This window comes from Cygnus atratus, chromosome 5 (assembly GCF_013377495.2).
Source record: "Cygnus atratus isolate AKBS03 ecotype Queensland, Australia chromosome 5, CAtr_DNAZoo_HiC_assembly, whole genome shotgun sequence".
Taxonomy (NCBI): domain Eukaryota; kingdom Metazoa; phylum Chordata; class Aves; order Anseriformes; family Anatidae; genus Cygnus; species Cygnus atratus.
Window position 1 is genome coordinate 35175736 of NC_066366.1, and position 18990 is coordinate 35194725.

At 63.3% G+C, this 18990-nt stretch overlaps 2 protein-coding genes across 2 annotated transcripts; both read right to left on the reverse strand.

Annotated features, from left to right (window-relative positions):
• Positions 1-465: 465 nt before the first annotated feature.
• On the reverse strand, positions 466-4273 carry LOC118244291 (scavenger receptor cysteine-rich type 1 protein M130-like). Its single transcript, XM_050710863.1, has 12 exons — positions 4222-4273; positions 3780-4097; positions 3392-3706; positions 3012-3314; positions 2591-2911; positions 2199-2513; positions 1820-2128; positions 1374-1718; positions 1115-1261; positions 941-1036; positions 775-861; positions 466-629 (listed from the first exon to the last, which is right to left on the reverse strand). The coding sequence occupies exons 1-12, from the start codon at positions 4271-4273 to the stop codon at positions 466-468; spliced, it is 2772 nt and encodes a 923-aa protein (XP_050566820.1).
• Positions 4274-14820: 10547 nt separating this feature from the next.
• On the reverse strand, positions 14821-18632 carry LOC118244292 (antigen WC1.1-like). The gene is made up of 12 exons (XM_050710864.1): positions 18581-18632; positions 18136-18456; positions 17748-18062; positions 17367-17669; positions 16946-17266; positions 16554-16868; positions 16175-16483; positions 15729-16073; positions 15470-15616; positions 15296-15391; positions 15130-15216; positions 14821-14984 (listed from the first exon to the last, which is right to left on the reverse strand). The coding sequence occupies exons 1-12, from the start codon at positions 18630-18632 to the stop codon at positions 14821-14823; spliced, it is 2775 nt and encodes a 924-aa protein (XP_050566821.1).
• Between the last annotated feature and the right edge of the window lie 358 nt (positions 18633-18990).

The following is an 18990-nucleotide window of genomic DNA, read 5'->3' on the forward strand; positions in this document are numbered from 1 at the left end:
CAGGGGAAGTGTCCCTGGGACTTGCTGTGCCCTTCCCTCAGCCTGTTCTCCTGTCGGGGAGAGCGTGCAGCTCTGGGGGCAAAGGAAGGCCCCAAGGCTGAGCCCTGGGCTCTTCCCCGTCCTCCCTGTGTGCCCAGAGCCATGGGGACGTGCCTGCGGGCCCAGCTCTGCCCCGTGGCCCCGAGAGACAGACGATGGACCCAGGAGAGACAGAGGCGCTGGTGCTGGGAGCAAGGTTCCAAGCACTTGGGGGCTTTAATCGGAAAGAGCGCTGTGCAGGGAAAGGCCATGCTGAAAAACTTCACAAGGACCCTGGCGTGACCTTGGGCAATGGGTGCGGGTGGGCCGATGGAGACGTTTCTGCAGCGTGCTGAGGGCTGGGCAGGGACGGGTGCCCCCCCATGGGCACGGCCACCCCTCCCTGGGGCCGGAGCCCCCTCTTGCAGCTGTGTCCCCAGGGCCTCCTCACGGCGCTGTCCTCAGGGTGCTGACATCAACGTCATCATAGCCCGTGTCCCCGTGGGGCTGCGCTGGGGCGTCACCGCCGTGGGGAGCCAGGAGCTCCTCTGGCACAGCCGCAGCATCGTCGTAGCCATCCGGGGGGCTGTGCCCAGGCTGGGCTGGAGGGGCTGCGCCAAGCAGGGGGGGGCCGGGGCTGAGGACGCAGCCGCAAGGGCCATGTCCCCTCAGCTCCCCAGCACCACTGCTCAGCCATGACCCTTCTCCTTGGGTCCCCTGTGCCTTCCAGTCCCTGCCGAGTTCCCGTTCCTCTACCTGGGGTTGCGCTGGGGTTGCTCTCCTCCTTGTAACCATCCCAGTTATCATCATCCAGCTTCGTGCCTGAGCCCTTGGACAGGGAGCCTGCGGTGGAGAAGGGGGTACTGGGTGCTAAGCCACGGATGGGGAAAGCCCCAGGCCCCAGGGACGACCGTGCTCCCACCTGTGTGGCTGGCCACCTCCTGGTACTCAGGCATCAGGCTGTAATCCAGCTCCTCATACACGGCCTCAGAGCCGGCGTCCGTGGCTTTGACGGGGTCTGTAAGGAAGTACACGTTGCAACGGCATGATCCACTGTTCCCCACAGCCCCATGGAGACTCCCAAAGCGGCGCCCACCTCGGCGTTGCACCCGTGCGCGGTGTGCCTGCACAGCCAGGGCTGCCAGGGCCAGGCCCAGCAACGTCCCCAGGAGCACGCACAGGACCGTGGGCACCGGCACGCTCCCCGACACTGCTGTCAGTGGGGCAACGCTGCTGGTGACACCTGCAGGGATGGCGAGGGGCAGTGTGAGGCCGGGATCCACACGGCAGCAGGGGCAGGGGGCAGTGGGCACGGGCAGAGCCACCTGTGCAAGCATCCCCGTGCCGGCAGCTGCTACCTGCAGTTGTGGTGGCCCCGCTCGTGCCCTCGGTGTCCTCGTCACAGGCGATGTGGGTGACCCCAGCAGGGCCGCAGGACTGCAGGTGCCAGGGCGCCGAGGGGCAGCGCCAGAGCGAGGGGGCCCCCTCCTGGCACTGCACCCAGCCCAGCCAGGCGGGGACAGAGCCCTGTGCGGGGACGGCCTCCAGCCTCCCCCCGGTGCCACAGCCCAGCTGGCGGCAGACAACGGCAGCTGTGGCGGGGCTGGTGTCGTTGGCGCACACGCGGCCCCACGTCCCCTCGCGCAGCACCTCCAGGTGCCCGCTGCAGCTGCTGCTGCCCCCCGTCAGACGCAGCAGCCCTGCAACAACAGGGGACAGCGGGGTCACGGCACCTCGCGGGGCAGCGCGCACCCCACGGGCAGTGGGGACTGCTCCCCAGCTCAGGGATCACAGTGCTCACCTGAGCACACGGCACCGGCACCACCGCCCCGGCGGCAGCCACGCCGTGCTGGGGCTGGGCAGTCCCAGAGAGCCGCCTCCGTCCCCGAGCAGCCCCCGGCACCCGGCCACAGCGTCCCCACGCCGGGCCCGAAGCGCTCAGAGCCGGGCGCCTCCAGGGCCCGTCCGCACCCCAGCTGGCGGCACACGACGTCGGCATCTGGCAGGCCCCAGGCGTCCTGGCAGACGGTGCCCCAGGTGCCCTCGGTGTACACCTCCACCCTGCCGGCGCAGCGCCCGGGGCCTCCCGCCAGCCTCAGCCGCCGGCTGCCTGCACGGGAGGGCCAGGATGGGGCTGGGGGCACCCGCTGGGCACCCGCGGCCCTTCCCGGCGCACTCACCTGAGCAGGCAACGGCCACCTCTGTGGGGCTGTGGCTGGGCGCTGCGGCAGGCCCCGAGGCGTTGCACTGCGCCAGGCGCTCCTCGGTGCCAGCACACCGCAGCTCCTGCAGCTCCACAGGGCCCAAGCTGGCGGCCGGCACAGCGTAGACCTTCTCTAGCACACCGCAGCCCAGCTGCCGGCAAGCCACGGAGGCAGCTCGGTCGTCCCACAGCCCCGCAGTCACACGGGCCCAGTCCCCGGGGCTTGTGGCCACCTCCAGCCGCCCGTCGCACCGGCTCTCCCCGTCCAGCAGCCGCAGGGGCTCAGCGGCGCCTGCAAGAGCCCGGCCATGCCGTGGGGACGGGCACTGCTCCCCGCCTGCCACGGGTCCCTGCGTCCCCTGCACCCACCTGAGCAGTTGACGGCGGCGGCATGGCCAGGGGGGCAGGCGGGCTCCCCCAGCACCGCCACGGGACACTCGCCCGGATGCTGCTCGCTCCCGCTGCAGCTCAGGGCATCGCGCCGCAGCGGCCCCGTCGCCGTGCCCGTCCCAAAATGGCCTCCTGGGGGCAGGGAGGCAGCGGGGCCGCAGCCCAGGTGGCGGCACAGGACGTGGGCATCAGGCAGGGTCCAGGCAGTGGCACAGAGGGGTCCCCATGTCCCCTGCTCCTCCACCTCCACCCGCCCGGCGCAGCCCGAGCCGCCATCCGCCAAACGGAAACCGGTGTAGGCTGCGGCGGAGAGAGGGCGCTGGGGGAGCAGCACAGCAGGGACCCAGTGGGCACCCCACTCTGCAAGAGTCCGCCCCAGCCCCCCAGCCCCAGCACTTACGTGAGCAGACGATAGAAGCGGGGCCAGCACAGGACTGGCCGTGGGTTGGCCTCCGGGCGCAGCTGGCGAGGAGTGGCTCGCTGCCGTTGCACTCAAAGGCGCCGTCCCAGAGCGGCCCCGTTGCTGCCCCAAAATGGCCGGCACCGGGGACGGCCACTGCCGTGCCGCAGCCCAGCTCCCTGCAGACCACCTGGGCGGCCTTGAGGTCCACGTGGCCGTGGCAGACGGTGGCCCAGGCCCGGCCCTGCCGCACCTCCAGCCGCCCCGAGCAGGCGCCGTCCCCTCCAGCCAGACGGGAGAACCCTGCCGGGAGAGGAGGGCTCCTGAGGGGGATGCGGACGATGGGGCTCCCTGCAGCACCGCATGTCCCCAGCTCTCACCTTGGCAGACTACAGCAGTGTCATAGACATGAGGGCCATTGTAGGGTCCCCAGCCTTGAATCTTGCAGTCCCAGAGGGCCTTCTCAGCCCCATGGCAGTCAACAAAGCCCAAGCTGATAGAACCTTCTGCTTGGCCAAAGAGGGAGCTGTGGTAGGCACCAAGAGCCGAGCCGCAGCCCGTCTGCTGGCACACCACCTCGGCATCCTCCATGTCCCAGGCATTATCCGCCACCGTGCCCCAGCGTCCCCGCAGCTTCACCTCCACTCTCCCCTCACAGGGTCCCCTGCCTGCCGCAAGCCGCAGCTCCACAGCCTCTGTACCAGGCACCAACCTCAGTCCAGTCCTGGGGGGTCCTGGCACAGCTTCCCCAGCACCACCCCACCTCACCTGTGCAGGTCACCCCCACGTCCCACTCGTGGCCACAGAACGGCTGGCCCCAGCCCAAGTGGAGGCACTCCTGCAAGGTGGCTTCTCCGCCTCGACAAGATGGATGCAGCCAGATGCGTCCCTTGCCCTGCCCAAACGGGGCGTATGGGGATGCCCGGGCCACCGCACCGCAGCCCAGCTGCCGGCACACCACGCCAGCGCCCCGGTGGTCCCAGTCGAAGTCGTAGCTGCAGACGGAGCCCCACTCGCCCTCGTGCTTCACCTCCACCCGGCCGGCGCAGCGCCCGCCGCCATCCACCAGCCGCAGCTCCCCGCTGCCTGCGGGCAACCCCAGGGACCTTGCTGAGCCCGGGGGGTGCCTGCCCCACGGCTGCTCCCTGCCCCACCGCTTGCCCACTGCCCCACGGCCAGCCCCTGCCCCACGGCCAGCCCCACCACTCACCCCCGCAGAGCTGCACGCAGAGGAGCAGCCCCAGTGCCCTGGCAGGCACCATCCTGCCCCCAGTGCCCGACGCAGCCCCGCAGCGGGGAGGGGGATATATAGGCAGCCCCCGCTGGCAGGAGCCAATGGGGGCGGCGGAGGCACCTTGTGAGCCGCTATCAGGAGGGTTATCTGCTGCCTGCCGGGGCCCAGCCTCCAATAACCTGCTCCGTGCCCAAATATGAGACTCGGCTCTGCTTCTGGCGTCACGCACCCCCCCGCCTCCCCACTGGGGCTCAGCACCCAAATGTCCCCGAGGGGAGCCAGCCTGCCTGGCACCCGTGTCCCCCTGAGCTGGGGTTGGGGCTGTGCCCGAGGAGAGCAGTTCGCCAAGGTGACAGGCTTATCCCCAGAATGAGGTCCTCCCTCAGCACCTCAGTGCCCAGACTTTGTCGGGGGGGTGGCTTGATCCACCTGGAACACGCCTGGGGGTCACCGGGGAGAATCTGTTCCCTGTGCTGACCTTGACACGTGCAGGAGGGACTTCTCCAGCCCCTTGCAGCGGATGGTGGCACAGGGCACAAGGGGGACGGTTTCCCCTCCTTAGGGACCCGGCTTCAGCACCGACCGCACGCAGCTGCTGGGCCACCTGCGCTGCTGGCGATAGCATCGTGGCTTTGTGCAGCAGCAGGGATGCTACCAACGGGGCTCGGAGCCGAGGATGAGCCCTAGGGACCTGCACGGCTTCTTGGGGACTGAGCTTCAGCATTGATAACAAACAGTCCATGTGCTACTTGCGCTGGGGGCAGAAAGAAGGAGCCCCAAAGTGGGAGGAGGAGGAGGAGGAGGAGGAGGAGGAGGAGGAGGCAGCCTGACCCTAGCAGCAGGCACAGGGACAGCCACAGAGCGCAGCTTGGTGCAGGGGGGTCCAGCTGCTGTGGGGCCAGCACAGAAGCTCCCAGCTGTAGAAGGGGCCAGGAGCAGGGGCACAGCCCTCCCTGCCCCTGTCCCTGTGTGCAGCCCGGTGCTGGGGCAGGAGGAAGTGTGTGCCGGATGCACAGGCACCACTCAAAAGTGAAGCCTGCCAGTACGCAGGGCCGGGACACAGGGCATTGCCCTTCTGGCACAGCCCCACTGCAGGAGGAGCGCGTGGCGGCACGGCTCGCTGGGGACTGGGGCCTCCTGGGTCCACGGCTGCAGGGCCGGGCTCTGCCAAGGGGCTGTGGCTCCGGGCTGCTCAGAAAGCCCCAGGCTGGGCTTCAGCCCACAGGACCTTGCCATGCCGGCAAGCTGGGTGCCCAGCCCCAAACCCCCTGGTGGGGAGGTCAGCCCCAGGAGCAGAGTGGGAAGCGGCCACCCCAGCCTGGGGACCAGGCCCAGGGGACGTCCTCGGGGTGCCAGAGCAGTGCTGCTCTCCCCCCCAGCTCTTCCCTCTCTCGCTTTCTGCCCCGGGAAGCTCCAGCTCCAGTGGGCAGGCAGGGCAGGAAGATAGGACAGGCTGCGGCGAGCAGGCGCAGGCCTCGGCCCGAGCAGCGCTGCCCGGCCCCGCTCCACACACCACTGGCCCTTTCGTGCCCTCTTCTGCCTGCCCGCCCTTGCCCCTGCTGCTCCCTTCCCCTGCACACCGCAGGCGGCCGCAGAGCTCTGCCCGCGACCTTCCTGCAGCTGGGCCTGCAGAGGGGTAGCCCACCAACTGCTGTGATGGGGAGGCTCGGCTCTGGCCGAGTGGAGGAGCCCGGGGCCCAGCACGGGCTGCGCTCCTCTTGGGCATCTTCCCACAGGGCCTGGACGACAGCGAGAGCGCACCCTCAGCAGGAGCCCTGCCCCTGGGGAAGAGCAGCCCCAGCACCGGGACCTGCTGCGGGCACCCAGCTGGAAAGCAGCTCGGCAGGAAGGGACCAGGGCTCCTGGTGGACACTGAGCGGGGCACAGGGCAGCTGCGTGCCCTTGCTGCTACCGGCATTCTTGGCTGCCTCAGGCACAGGGGTGCCAGCAGCTCCACAGAGGTGCTCCTTCCCTCTGCTCGGTTCTGGGAGGCCGCTGCTGGAGCCCCCAGCTGTTACACACTGCCCAACCAGGACGAAGGGGACGGTGAAATATTCTCTCAGCAGGTGGGAGAAGACTCCCGAGAGCTAGACCTTGATCTCTGGGGGGACTTGGACTTAGCAGGCATCTGCTGGAAATATAAGACAGCGGGCAGGAAGCAGTCAGGGAGCTTCCTGGAGTGCATGGAAGAGAACTTCCTGATGCAGCTGCAGAGGGAGCCAAGCAGGGAAGGCGCCCTGCTGGGCCTCTTCCTTGTCAACAGCGGAGGGCTTGTGGGAGATGTGAAGGCTGGAGGCTATCTTGGCCCTAGTGATCAGGAATTCAGAATTTTTGATTCTGGGGCAAGTAAGGAGAGGGGTTAGCAGAACTGCCACCTTGGACTTCAGGAGGGCAGACTTCGGCCTGCTCCGGAGACTGGTTGGCGGAGTCCCTTGGGAGGCAGTCCTGAAGGGAAAGGAGTCCAGGAAGGCTGGACACTCTTTGAGAAGGGAGTCCTAAAGGCGCAGGAGCAGGCTCTCCCCATGTGCCGAAAGATGAGCCTGCAGGGAATAGGATGGGCCTGACTGAACAGAGAGCTGGGGCTTGAGCTCAGGGAAAAAAAAAATAAATAAATAAATAAAAAAGAAAAAAAAAAGGGAAGTGATCGTCCCCCTCTATTCGGCCATGGAGGGGCTGGAACTCAAAAACTGTGTTCAGTTTTGTGCCCCTCACTACAAGAAGGACAGGCAGGTGTTGGAGCACGTCCAGAGAAGGGCAGCGAAGCTGTTGAAAAGTCTAAAGAACAAGTTTTATGAGAAGCGGCTGAGTGGGATAATTTAGCCTGGATAAAAGGAGGCTCAGGGGTGACCTTATCATGCTCTTGAAATACCTTAAAGGACTTTGTAGGGAGGTGGGGGTCCGGCTCTTCTCCCAAACACATCGGGTGAGCCAAACTGGCCAAAGGGACACTGCATCCTATGTGGCATCATGCTGAACAATAAAAATGGAGAGGGTTGGCCTGGGGGGACTGCTGCCTAGGGACAGGCTGGGCATCGGTCAGAGCATGGTGAGCAATTGCAATGTGTACCACTTGTTTCAAGTCTATATATGTATTTATTTCTCGTTATCATCATTATTATTTTCCCTTCACTTCCTGTCCTATTTAACTGTCTCATGACAGTAACCCATGAGTTTAACCTTCTTTTCTTTTTTTTTCTGAGTTCTCTTCCCCTTCCCACTTGGGCAGGGGAGGGTGGCTCTGTGGTACTCAGCTGCCTGCTGGGTTAAACGACAGCAACCTGCGCCAACTCAAGCAGCTGTGCTGGAAATTACCAATCACAACCACCATCTGAGAAAAGGAACAAGCAAAACCCATAAAGAAACAGCTCACTACTAGCTTCTTAACCACCACGTATCCTGAGGTTTAGCAGGTTGCTGTCTGGTCCAGGAAGGACAAGGACAGGCGAATGCTGTTGCCTATTTTGCTGGGACAGGTTTTGCTTTCAGAAACTACTCGCAGTGCACGAATGAGAAAAGCAGAGCTGTGAAGAGCATTTTCGAAGGCTGCTTTCCGTATCAGGGCATATGATCTGATAGGCAGTGTGCGTCCCCAGAGTGAATTCAGTGCTTAAACAGATTAACTGCAGCTATTTGATGTAGCTTGTACCTGCGGTCGCTGGGGCAGGGACTCCTGTTTTCTCTTACTGACTCCTCTGCAGAAGCCTGCAATGCTCCAGCAGCAGCAGAGCAACCATCCTCAAGGCAGCAGCTCATGAATGCTACAAGCTGCCAGCTCGTGCAGGGGGCTCCTTCCCGGCCTCCTGTCGGGCCGTTCTCGGCAGTCCCAAAGACCTCCCTGTGCACGCAGGAGGCGCGCAGGATCTGCCTTCGCTGTTGTGCTCTGCTCCTGCAGACACAGGAGGGGTCTGAGAGCTCTCTTGTGCTCGCTCTCACTCTCTCTCCATGAACACAAGAGAAGAGCCCACGTGCAGCACAGGCACGCAGGCTGCCAGCTGCAGGGACACGATGAAGCAGAGCGGGGCCATCAGGGCCCTTGCAGATGGGGTAAGAGACGGCCCCTTTGCTGCTCCCGTCCTGCGGTTCCCTCGCCTCCAGGCCCTGTTTGCGTGTGAGCTCTGCTCTGGGTGCTGGGGAGAATCAAAGACTAGCTTGGGTTGGAACTCCAACCCCCTGCCATAGGTAGGGATGCCACCAACTACGTCAGGCTGGCCAAGGCCCCCTCCAGCCTGGCCTTGAACACCTCCAGGGATGGGGTATCCACAACTTCTCCTGGCAACTCTTGACCTGTTCCAGTGCCTCCCTACCCTTCCAAGGAAGAAGTTCCTTCTAATGTCTAATCTAAATCTATCCTCTTTTAGTTTAAAGCCATTCCCACTGGTTCCTGGCATTGCCTAGCTGAGTAAAGAGTCCTCCTCCATCCTTTTTATAAGACCCCTTTAAGTATTGAAGGGCCGCAAGGAGGTCTCCCCGGAGCCTTCTCTTCTCCAGGCTGAACAGCCCCAGCTCTCTCAGCCTTTCTTCATAGGAGAGCTGCTCCAGCCCTCTGATCACCTTTGCAGCCCTCCCCTGGACTCGCTCCAACAGGTCCACATCTTTCTTGTGCTGGGGGCTCTGATCCAGGATGCACGACTCCAGGTGGGGCCTTACAAGGGCAGAGCAGAGGGGACAATCACCTCTCTTGCCTTGCTGGTCACTCCGCTGTTGATGCAGCCGAGGATGCAGGTGGCCTTCTGGGCTTCAAGCGCAATGCTGGCTCATATCGAGCCTTTCTTTCACGAGAACCCCCAAGTCTCTCTCCGCAGGGCTGCTCTCAATGAGTTCTTCTCCCAGTCTGTACTCCTGTCTGCGATTGCCCCGACCCAGGTGCAGCACCTTGGACTTGGACTTGTTGACCCTCATGTAGTTCATGCGGGCTCACTTCTCCACCCTGTCCATGTCCCTTTCGATGGCATCTCTTCCTTCTTTGGTATCAACTGCACCACTCAGCTCGGTGTCATCTGCGAACTTGCTGAGGGTGCACTCAAACCCATCGTCTACGTCACCGATGAAGGTATCGAAAAGCACCAGTCCCAAGACGGACCCTTGTGGAACACCGCTCACTCCAGCACCACTCAAGCCAGCACCGGCACTCACGCCTCTGCACATGCACCTGGGGCTGCAACCGCCATTCTGGACAGATTGGAGAGCTGGGCGATCACCAACCACATGAAGTTTAACAAAGGCAAGTGCCGGGTCCTGCACCTGGGACAGGGCAACCCTGGCTATATGTACAGACTGGGCGATGAGACGCTGGAGAGCAGCCCCGCAGAGAGGGATCTGGGGGTTGTGGTTGACAGCAAGTTGAATATGAGCCAGCAGTGTGCCCTGGCAGCCAGGAAGGCCAACTGTATCCTGGGGTGCATCAAGCACGGCATTGCTAGTCGGTCGAGGGATGTGATTGTCCTGCTCTACTCTGCGCTGGTGCAGCCTCACCTCAAGTACTGTGTGCAGTTCTGGGCACCACAGTACAAAAAGGACGTTAAACTGTTGGAGAGTGTCCAGAGGAGGGCGACGAAGATGGTGAAGGGCCTAGAGGGTAAGACATATGAGGAGCAGCTGAGGTCACTGGGCCTGTTCAGCCTGGAAAAGAGGAGGCTGAGGGGGGACCTCATCGCAGCCTACAACTTCCTCGCGAGGGGGAGCGGAGGGGCTGATGACCTATTCTCTGTTATCACCAGTGACAGGACCCGTGGGAACGGTGTGAAGCTGAGGCAGGGGAAGTTTCGGCTGGACATCAGGAAGAGGTTCTTCACCGAGAGGGTGGTCGCACACTGGAACAAGCTCCCCAGGGAAGTAGTCACTGCACCAAGCCTGTCTGAATTTAAGAAGCATTTGGACCGTGCACTTAGTCACATGGTCTAAACTTTTGGGCAGACCTGTGCGGTGCCAGGAGTTGGACTTGATGATCCTTATGGGTCCCTTCCAACTCGGGATATTCTATGATTCTATGATCTACCAGGCCTTTGCAAAGCATTTGGTGCCATCCCATAGGACATCCTTGGCTCTGAATTGGAGAGACGTGGATCTGGCGGATGGCGCACTCGGTGGGTAGGGAATTGGCTGGATGGTCGCACTCAGCGAGTTGCAGTCAGCGGCTGGATGTCCTGGTGGAGACCAGTGACAGGTGGTGTCCCTCAGGGGTTACTGCTGGGACTGACGCTGTTTAACATCTTGTTGGCAACACGGACGGTGTGATCGAGTGCAATCTCAGCGACTTTGTGGCTGACACCGTGCTGTGTGGTGCGGTCAAAACGCCGGAAGGGCAACCCCAAGTCCCTCGGCTTGTCTGCAGAGGAGAGTGTGAGAATTAAAATTGTGTTTTTGCAGTTCAACATTCGACTAACCTTGCATATTCCAAAGTGATTATGCAAGCATAATGGGTGAGGGGGAGAGAGGAGGGGGTAAGCTGATCATATAATGGGACAGTGGAAGGTCTCAGAAGAACAAGGGTTAGCAAAAACAAAAAAACATGGGCCCCTCTAGACAGGAGAGTGAAAGAAGAAAACAGGGAAAATGAGAAATTAAATGTTGGTCAAATAAAATTGTACATATATTGTATAGTAATAAGCGCTGAGTAGCTTGTTAAACTGTGGTACTCAACCAGTGAGGAAAAGGGAGGAATGAAGTGTCGGGTAGTGGGGGATGGAAAGTTATGATACAATTCTGCTGCGTGCTCCTACTTGCAGGATGCCCACCATTGCAACTGTGAATAAATATGCTGCTTCCCTGAGATCCTTGCCTGAGCCTGTGTTATTGGCTGCAGATTGTTTCTCACAAGAGGTTCTCCAGCCCTTTGATCAACCTCATGGCTGTCCCGTGGACTTGTTCTAATAGGTCCATGTCCTCCTTGTCCACATCTTTCTTGTGCTGGGGGCCCCGATCCAGGATGTTCTCCGATCCAGCAGCAGTTCCCCTGCAGCCTGTGGAGAGGCCCCTGGTGGAGCAGGCTGTCCCCCTGCAGCCCATGGGTCCCACAGGGAGCAGATCTCCACGCTGCAACCCGTGGAGGAGCCCCCGCTGGAGCAGGTGGATGTGGCCTGGAGGAGGCTGCGGCCCATGGAGAGCCCCTGCAGGAGCAGGCCCCGGGCCGGAGCTGCAGCCCATGGAGAGGAGCCCACGCAGGAGCAGAGGGTCTGGGGGGAGCTGCCACACGTGGGGGGACCCGTGCTGGAGCAGTTTGCTCCTGACGGATGGACCCCGTGGTACGGAGCCGTGTGGGAGCAGTTCTTGAGGAGCTGCTGCCTGTGGGCAGCCCCCGCAGGCTCAGTTCGGGAAGGACGGCATCCCGTGGGAGGGACCCCACGTGGAGCAGGGGCAGAGAGTGACCATGAAGGAGTGGTGGAGACGAAGCATCAGGGACTGACCGCAGCCCCCATTGCCTGTTCCCCTGCACCGCTCGGGGGGGGACGTAGAAGAGAGTGGATGGGGGAAGGTGTTTTTAGCACGCTTTTAGTTCCTCACTCTTCTAGTCTGCTAATGATAGGAAAGAAATTATATTGATCTCTCTACGCTGATCTGTATTGCCCGTGCCGTAACTGGTGAGCAATCTCCCTGTCTTTAACTCAACCCTTGAGCCCTTTCCATCATATTATCTCCCCTATTGTCATCAAGGAGGGCGAGTGAGAGAGCGGTTTTGGTGGAGCTCAGCTGCGTAGCAGGGTAAAACCATCACAGCAGGACCCGGCCCTCTCTGCCACTGTCTTCAGATATAAATATTTGAAAATGTAAAATGTATTTCAGTTTAATTAACATAATTAATATTCCTTCTTCTTCAGTTTTTGAGAAATGGCAGTTGTTTTCCTTTGGGAAAATTCCTTTGGCAATACTCCCGTAGGCATATCAGAAAGCCTAGTGTAAAAAAAATCAATCTTTTTATGACATGCTCTTATATCTTCACGTGTGTTAACTTCAGCCTGACAGGTGCTATATCACTGGCTATATATCTGCATACATACACATATACATACATCACAGAATCACAGAATCACAGAATCATCTAGGTTGGAAGAGACCTCCAAGATCACCTAGTCCAACCTCTGACCTAATACTAACAAGTCCTCCACTAAACCATATCACTAAGCTCTACATCTAAACGTCTTTTAAAGGCCTCCAGGGATGGTGACTCAACCACTTCCCTGGGCAGCCCATTCCAATGCCTCACAACCCTTTCAGTAAAGAAGTTCTTCCATAAGCACCTCCAATGCTTTGGAACGTCTGCCCTGAACGGGCGCAGAATCCTAAAAACCTAGTTAAATGTTTGAGAAAGGTGGGCCATCACCCTGGCAATTCCAAAGAGACAGAAATCACTACAACATGCAGCCATGCCAGCCCCTGCGACAGGCCCTGCGGCTGGGCCAGAGAACCAACCCATGCCGCTCTCAGTCACCTCTGTCCACAAGACGAAACAATGGATGCCAAAGTCACCTCGTTTAGTAAGGGCAGAAACTCCTACTGAGAAGGAGGAGGAGGACGAAGAGGATGAGGCAGTGAGGCAGGCTACTCCAAAGCAGGGCCATCACAGGAACAGGAGGAAGAATCACAGAATCATGGAATGTGCCGAGTTGGAAGGGACCCACAAAGATCATCGAGTCCAACTCCTGGGTCCTCAAAGGACCACCCAAAAATCAGACCATGTGTCTGAGAATGTTGTCCAAAGGCTTCTTGAACTCCGGCAGGCTCGGTGCTGTGACCATGTCCCTGGGGAGCCTGTCCCAGTGCCCAACCACCCTCCCGGTAAAGAACCTTTCCCTAACCCCCAGCCTGACCCTCCCCTGTCCCAGCTCCATGCCGTTCCCTCGGGTCCTGTCGCTGTCCCCAGAGAGCAGAGCTCAGCGCCTGCCCCTCCGCTCCCCTCGTGAGGGAGCTGCAGGCCGCCATGAGGCGTCCCCTCAGCCTGCTCTGCTCTGCGCTGAACAAACCAAGGGACTTGAGCTGCTCCTCACACGTCTTCCCCTCCACACCCTTAACCATCTCGTAGCCCTCCTTTGGACACTCTCTAAATTTTATGTCCTTATACCGTGGTGCCCAAACTGCACGCAGTGCTCGAGGTGAGGCCGCAGCAGGCAGAGCAGAGCAGGACAATCCCTTCCTTTGCCAGTGAGCAATGCCGTGCCTGATGCACCCCGGGGTGCGGTTGGCCCTCCTGGCTGCCAGGGCAGCAACTCCTCACATGTCTTCCCCTCTAGACCCTTTGTCATCTCTGGGGAATGCGCTTGCTTCTCCAGGTGTTTGGTGGCCAGTAACCAGCACTGTTCCCCAGAACTCAGCTCTAGGGCGAGTCCCGTTCAACATTTTTCTCCATGATCCGGATGCAGGAATGGAATGCATCCTCAGCAAGTTTGCTGATAACACTCAAGTGGGAGGTGCGGTTGCCTCCCTGCAGGGATGAGAGGCCATGATGCAGAGTCTCTGATGAAGAGTCCTTCCCCAGCTTTCCTGTAGTCCCCTTTAAGTAGTGGAAAGCCACTGGAAGGTCTCCCCGGAGCCTTCTCTTCTCCAGGATGAACAACCCCAACTCCCTCAGCCTGTCTGCAGAGGAGAGCTGCCCCAGCCCTTTGATCACCCTCATGGCCTCCTCTGGACTGGTCCGTGTCTTTCTTGTAGTGGGGGCCCTAGAGTTGAACGCAGTACTCAAGGTGTGGCCTCAACAGGGCTGAGTACAGGGGGACAATCATTTCCCTCGCCCCGCTTGCCACACCAGTTCTGATACTAGCCAGGAGGCTGTTGGCCCTCTTGGCCACGTCAGCACACCGCTGGCTCCTGTTCAGCCGCCTGCCCACCAATCCCCCCCGGCTCCCTTCCCACCGGGCAGCTTTCCAGCCACTCTGCCCCCAGCCTGCAGCCTTGCATGGGGTTGTTGTGCCCCAAGTGCAGGACGTGGCATTGGCCTTGTTGAACCTCGTACAGTTGGCCTAGGCCCATCGGTCCAGCCTATCCAGGTCCCTCTGCAGAGCCTTCCTGCCCTCAGGCACATCAACACTCCTGCCCACCTTGGTGTCCTCTGCCGGCTTGCTGAGGGTGCACGCGATCCCCTTGCCGTGCCCCGGGCGTGTGGCGCTGGGGGTGCTGGGGCAGGGGAAGTGTCCCTGGGAAGCGCCGTGCCCTTCCCTCAGCCTGTTCTCCTGTCGGGGAGAGCGTGCAGCTCTGGGGGCAAAGGAAGGCCCCGGGGCCAGGCCCTGGGCTCTTCCCCATCCTTCCTGCATGCCCAGAGCCATGGGGACGTGCCTGCGGGCCCAGCTCTGCCCCGTGGCCCCAAGGAACGGACGATGGACCCAGGAGAGAGAGAGGCGCTGGTGCTGGGAGCAAGGTTCCAAGCACTTGGGGGCTTTAATCGGAAAGAGCGCTGTGCAGGGAAAGGCCATGCTGAAAAACTTCACAAGGACCCTGGCGTGACCTTGGGCAACGGGTGCGGGTGGGCTGATGGAGCCGTTTCTGCAGCGTGCTGAGGGCTGGGCAGGGACGGGTGCCCCCCCATGGGCACGGTCACCCCTCCCTGGGGCCGGAGCCCCCTCTTGCAGCTGTGTCCCCAGGGTCTCCTCACGGCGCTGTCCTCAGGGTGCTGACGTCAACGTCGTCATAGCCCGTGTCCCCGTGGGGCTGCGCCGGGGCATCCCCGCCATGGGGAGCCGGGAGCTCCTCCGGCACGGCCGCAGCATCGTCGTAGCCATCCGGGGGGCCGTGCCCACGCTGGGCTGGAGGGGCTGCGCCAAGCAGGGGGGGGCCGGGGCTGAGGACGCAGCCACAAGGGCCATGTCCCCTCAGCTCCCCAGCACCACTGCTCAGCCATGACCCTTCTCCTTGGGTCCCCTGTGCCTTCCAGTCCCTGCCGAGTTCCCGTTCCTCTACCTGGGGTTGCGCTGGGGTTGCTCTCCTCCTTGTAACCATCCCAGTTATCATCATCCAGCTTCGTGCCTGAGCCCTTGGATAGGGAGCCTGCGGTGGAGAAGGGGGTACTGGGTGCTAAGCCACGGATGGGGAAAGCCCCAGGCCCCAGGGACGACCGTGCTCCCACCTGTGTGGCTGGCCACCTCCTGGTACTCGGGCATCAGGCTGTAATCCAGCTCCTCATACACGGCCTCAGAGCCGGCGTCCGTGGCTTTGACGGGGTCTGTAAGGAAGTACACGTTGCAACGGCATGATCCACTGTTCCCCACAGCCCCATGGAGACTCTCAAAGCGGTGCCCACCTCGGCGTTGCACCCGTGTGCGGTGTGCCTGCACAGCCAGGGCTGCCAGGGCCAGGCCCAGCAACGTCCCCAGGAGCACGCACAGGACCGTGGGCACCGGCACGCTCCCCGACACTGCTGTCAGTGGGGCAACGCTGCTGGTGACACCTGCAGGGATGGCGAGGGGCAGTGTGAGGCCGGGATCCACACGGCAGCAGGGGCAGGGGGCAGTGGGCACGGGCAGAGCCACCTGTGCAAGCATCCCCGTGCCGGCAGCTGCTACCTGCAGTTGTGGTGGCCCCGCTCGTGCCCTCGGTGTCCTCGTCACAGGCGATGTGGGTGACCCCAGCAGGGCCGCAGGACTGCAGGTGCCAGGGCGCCGAGGGGCAGCGCCAGAGCGAGGGGGCCCCCTCCTGGCATTGCACCCAGCCCAGCCAGGCGGGGACAGAGCCCTGTGCGGGGACGGCCTCCAGCCTCCCCCCGGTGCCACAGCCCAGCTGGCGGCAGACAACGGCAGCTGTGGCGGGGCTGGTGTCGTTGGCGCACACGCGGCCCCATGTCCCCTCGCGCAGCACCTCCAGGTGCCCGCTGCAGCTGCTGCTGCCCCCTGTCAGACGCAGCAGCCCTGCAACAACAGGGGACAGCGGGATCACGGCACCTCGCGGGGCAGCGCGCACGCCACGGGCAGTGGGGACTGCTCCCCAGCTCAGGGATCACAGTGCTCACCTGAGCACACGGCACCGGCACCACCGCCCCGGCGGCAGCCACGCCGTGCTGGGGCTGGGCAGTCCCAGAGAGCCGCCTCCGTCCCCGAGCAGCCCCCGGCACCCGGCCACAGCGTCCCCACGCCGGGCCCGAAGCGCTCAGAGCCGGGCGCCTCCAGGGCCCGTCCGCACCCCAGCTGGCGGCACACGACGTCGGCATCTGGCAGGCCCCAGGCGTCCTGGCAGACGGTGCCCCAGGTGCCCTCGGTGTACACCTCCACCCTGCCGGCGCAGCGCCCGGGGCCGCCCGCCAGCCTCAGCCGCCGGCTGCCTGCACGGGAGGGCCAGGATGGGGCTGGGGGCACCCGCTGGGCACCCGCGGCCCTTCCCGGCGCACTCACCTGAGCAGGCAACGGCCGCCTCTGTGGGGCTGTGGCTGGGCGCTGCGGCAGGCCCCGAGGCGTTGCACTGCGCCAGGCGCTCCTCGGTGCCAGCACACCGCAGCTCCTGCAGCTCCACAGGGCCCAAGCTGGCGGCCGGCACAGCATAGACCTTCTCTGGCACACCGCAGCCCAGCTGCCGGCAAGCCACGGAGGCAGCTCGGTCGTCCCACAGCCCCGCAGTCACACGGGCCCAGTCCCCGGGGCTTGTGGCCACCTCCAGCCGCCCGTCGCACCGGCTCTCCCCGTCCAGCAGCCGCAGGGGCTCAGCGGCGCCTGCAAGAGCCCGGCCATGCCGTGGGGACGGGCACTGCTCCCCGCCTGCCACGGGTCCCTGCGTCCCCTGCACCTACCTGAGCAGTTGACGGCAGCGGCATGGCCAGGGGGGCAGGCGGGCTCCCCCAGCACCGCCACGGGACACTCGCCCGGGTGCCGCTCGCTCCCGCTGCAGCTCAGGGCATCGCGCCGCAGCGGCCCCGTCGCCGTGCCCGTCCCGAAATGGCCTCCTGGGGGCAGGGAGGCAGCGGGGCCGCAGCCCAGGTGGCGGCACAGGACGTGGGCATCAGGCAGGGTCCAGGCGGTGGCACACAGGGGTCCCCATGTCCCCTGCTCCTCCACCTCCACCCGCCCGACGCAGCCCGAGCCGCCATCCGCCAAACGGAAACCGGTGTAGGCTGTGGCGGAGAGAGGGTGCTGGGGGGGCAGCACAGCAGGGACCCACTGGGCACCCCACTCTGCAAGGGTCCGCCCCAGCCCCCCAGCCCCAGCACTTACGTGAGCAGACGATAGAAGCGGGGCCAGCACAGGACTGGCCGTGGGCTGGCCTCCGGGCGCAGTTGGCGAGGAGTGGCTCGCTGCCGTTACACTCAAAGGCGCCGTCCCAGAGCGGCCCCGTTGCTGCCCCAAAATGGCCGGCACCGGGGACGGCCACTGCCGTGCCGCAGCCCAGCTCCCTGCAGACCACCTGGGCGGCCTTGAGGTCCACGTGGCCGTGGCAGACGGTGGCCCAGGCCCGGCCCTGCCGCACCTCCAGCCGCCCCGAGCAGGCGCCGTCCCCTCCAGCCAGACGGGAGAACCCTGCCGGGAGAGGAGGGCTCCTGAGGGGGATGCGGACGATGGGGCTCCCTGCAGCAACCGCATGTCCCCAGCTCTCACCTTGGCAGACTACAGCAGTGTCGTAGGTATGAGGGCCATTGTAAGGTCCCCAGCCTTGAATCTTGCAGTCCCAGAGGGCCTTCTCAGCCCCATGGCAGTCAACAAAGCCCAAGCTGATAGAACCTTCTGCTTGGCCAAAGTGGGAGCTGTGGTAGGCACCAAGAGCCGAGCCGCAGCCCATCTGCTGGCACACCACCTCGGCGTCCTCCATGTCCCAGGCATCATCTGCCACCGTGCCCCAGCGTCCCCGCAGCTTCACCTCCACTCTCCCCTCACAGGGTCCCCTGCCAGCCGCCAGCCGCAGCTCCACAGCCTCTGTACCAGGCACCAACCTCAGTCCAGTCCTGGGGGGTCCTGGCACAGCTTCCCCAGCACCACCCCACCTCACCTGTGCAGGTCACCCCCACGTCCCACTCGTGGCCACAGAAGTGCCTGCCCCAGCCGAAGTTCGGGCATTCTTCCAAGGTGCCTTCTGTCCCAAGGCAGAAGATAGGGTGCAGCCAGATGCGTCCCTTGCCCTGCCCAAACGGGGCGTATGGGGATGCCCGGGCCACCGCACCGCAGCCCAGCTGCCGGCACACCACGCCAGCGCCCCGGTGGTCCCAATCGAAGTCGTAGCTGCAGACGGAGCCCCACTCGCCCTCGTGCTTCACCTCCACCCGGCCGGCGCAGCGCCCGCCGCCATCCACCAGCCGCAGCTCCCCGCTGCCTGCGGGCAACCCCAGGGACCTTGCTGAGCCCGGGGGGTGCCTGCCCCACGGCTGCTCCCTGCCCCACCGCTTGCCCACTGCCCCACGGCCAGCCCCTGCCCCACGGCCAGCCCCACCACTCACCCCCGCAGAGCTGCACGCAGAGGAGCAGCCCCAGTGCCCTGGCAGGCACCATCCTGCCCCCAGTGCCCGACGCAGCCCCGCAGCGGGGAGGGGGATATATAGGCAGCCCCCACTGGCAGGAGCCAATGGGGGCGGCGGAGGCACCTTGTGAGCCGCTATCAGGAGGGTTATCTGCTGCCTGCCGGGGCCCAGCCTCCAATAACCTGCTCCGTGCCCAAATATGAGACTCGGCTCTGCTTCTGGCGTCACGCACCCCCCCGCCTCCCCACTGGGGCTCAGCACCCAAATGTCCCCGAGGGGAGCCAGCCTGCCTGGCACCCGTGTCCCCCTGAGCTGGGGTTGGGGCTGTGCCCGAGGAGAGCAGTTCGCCAAGGTGACAGGCTTATCCCCAGAATGAGGTCCTCCCTCAG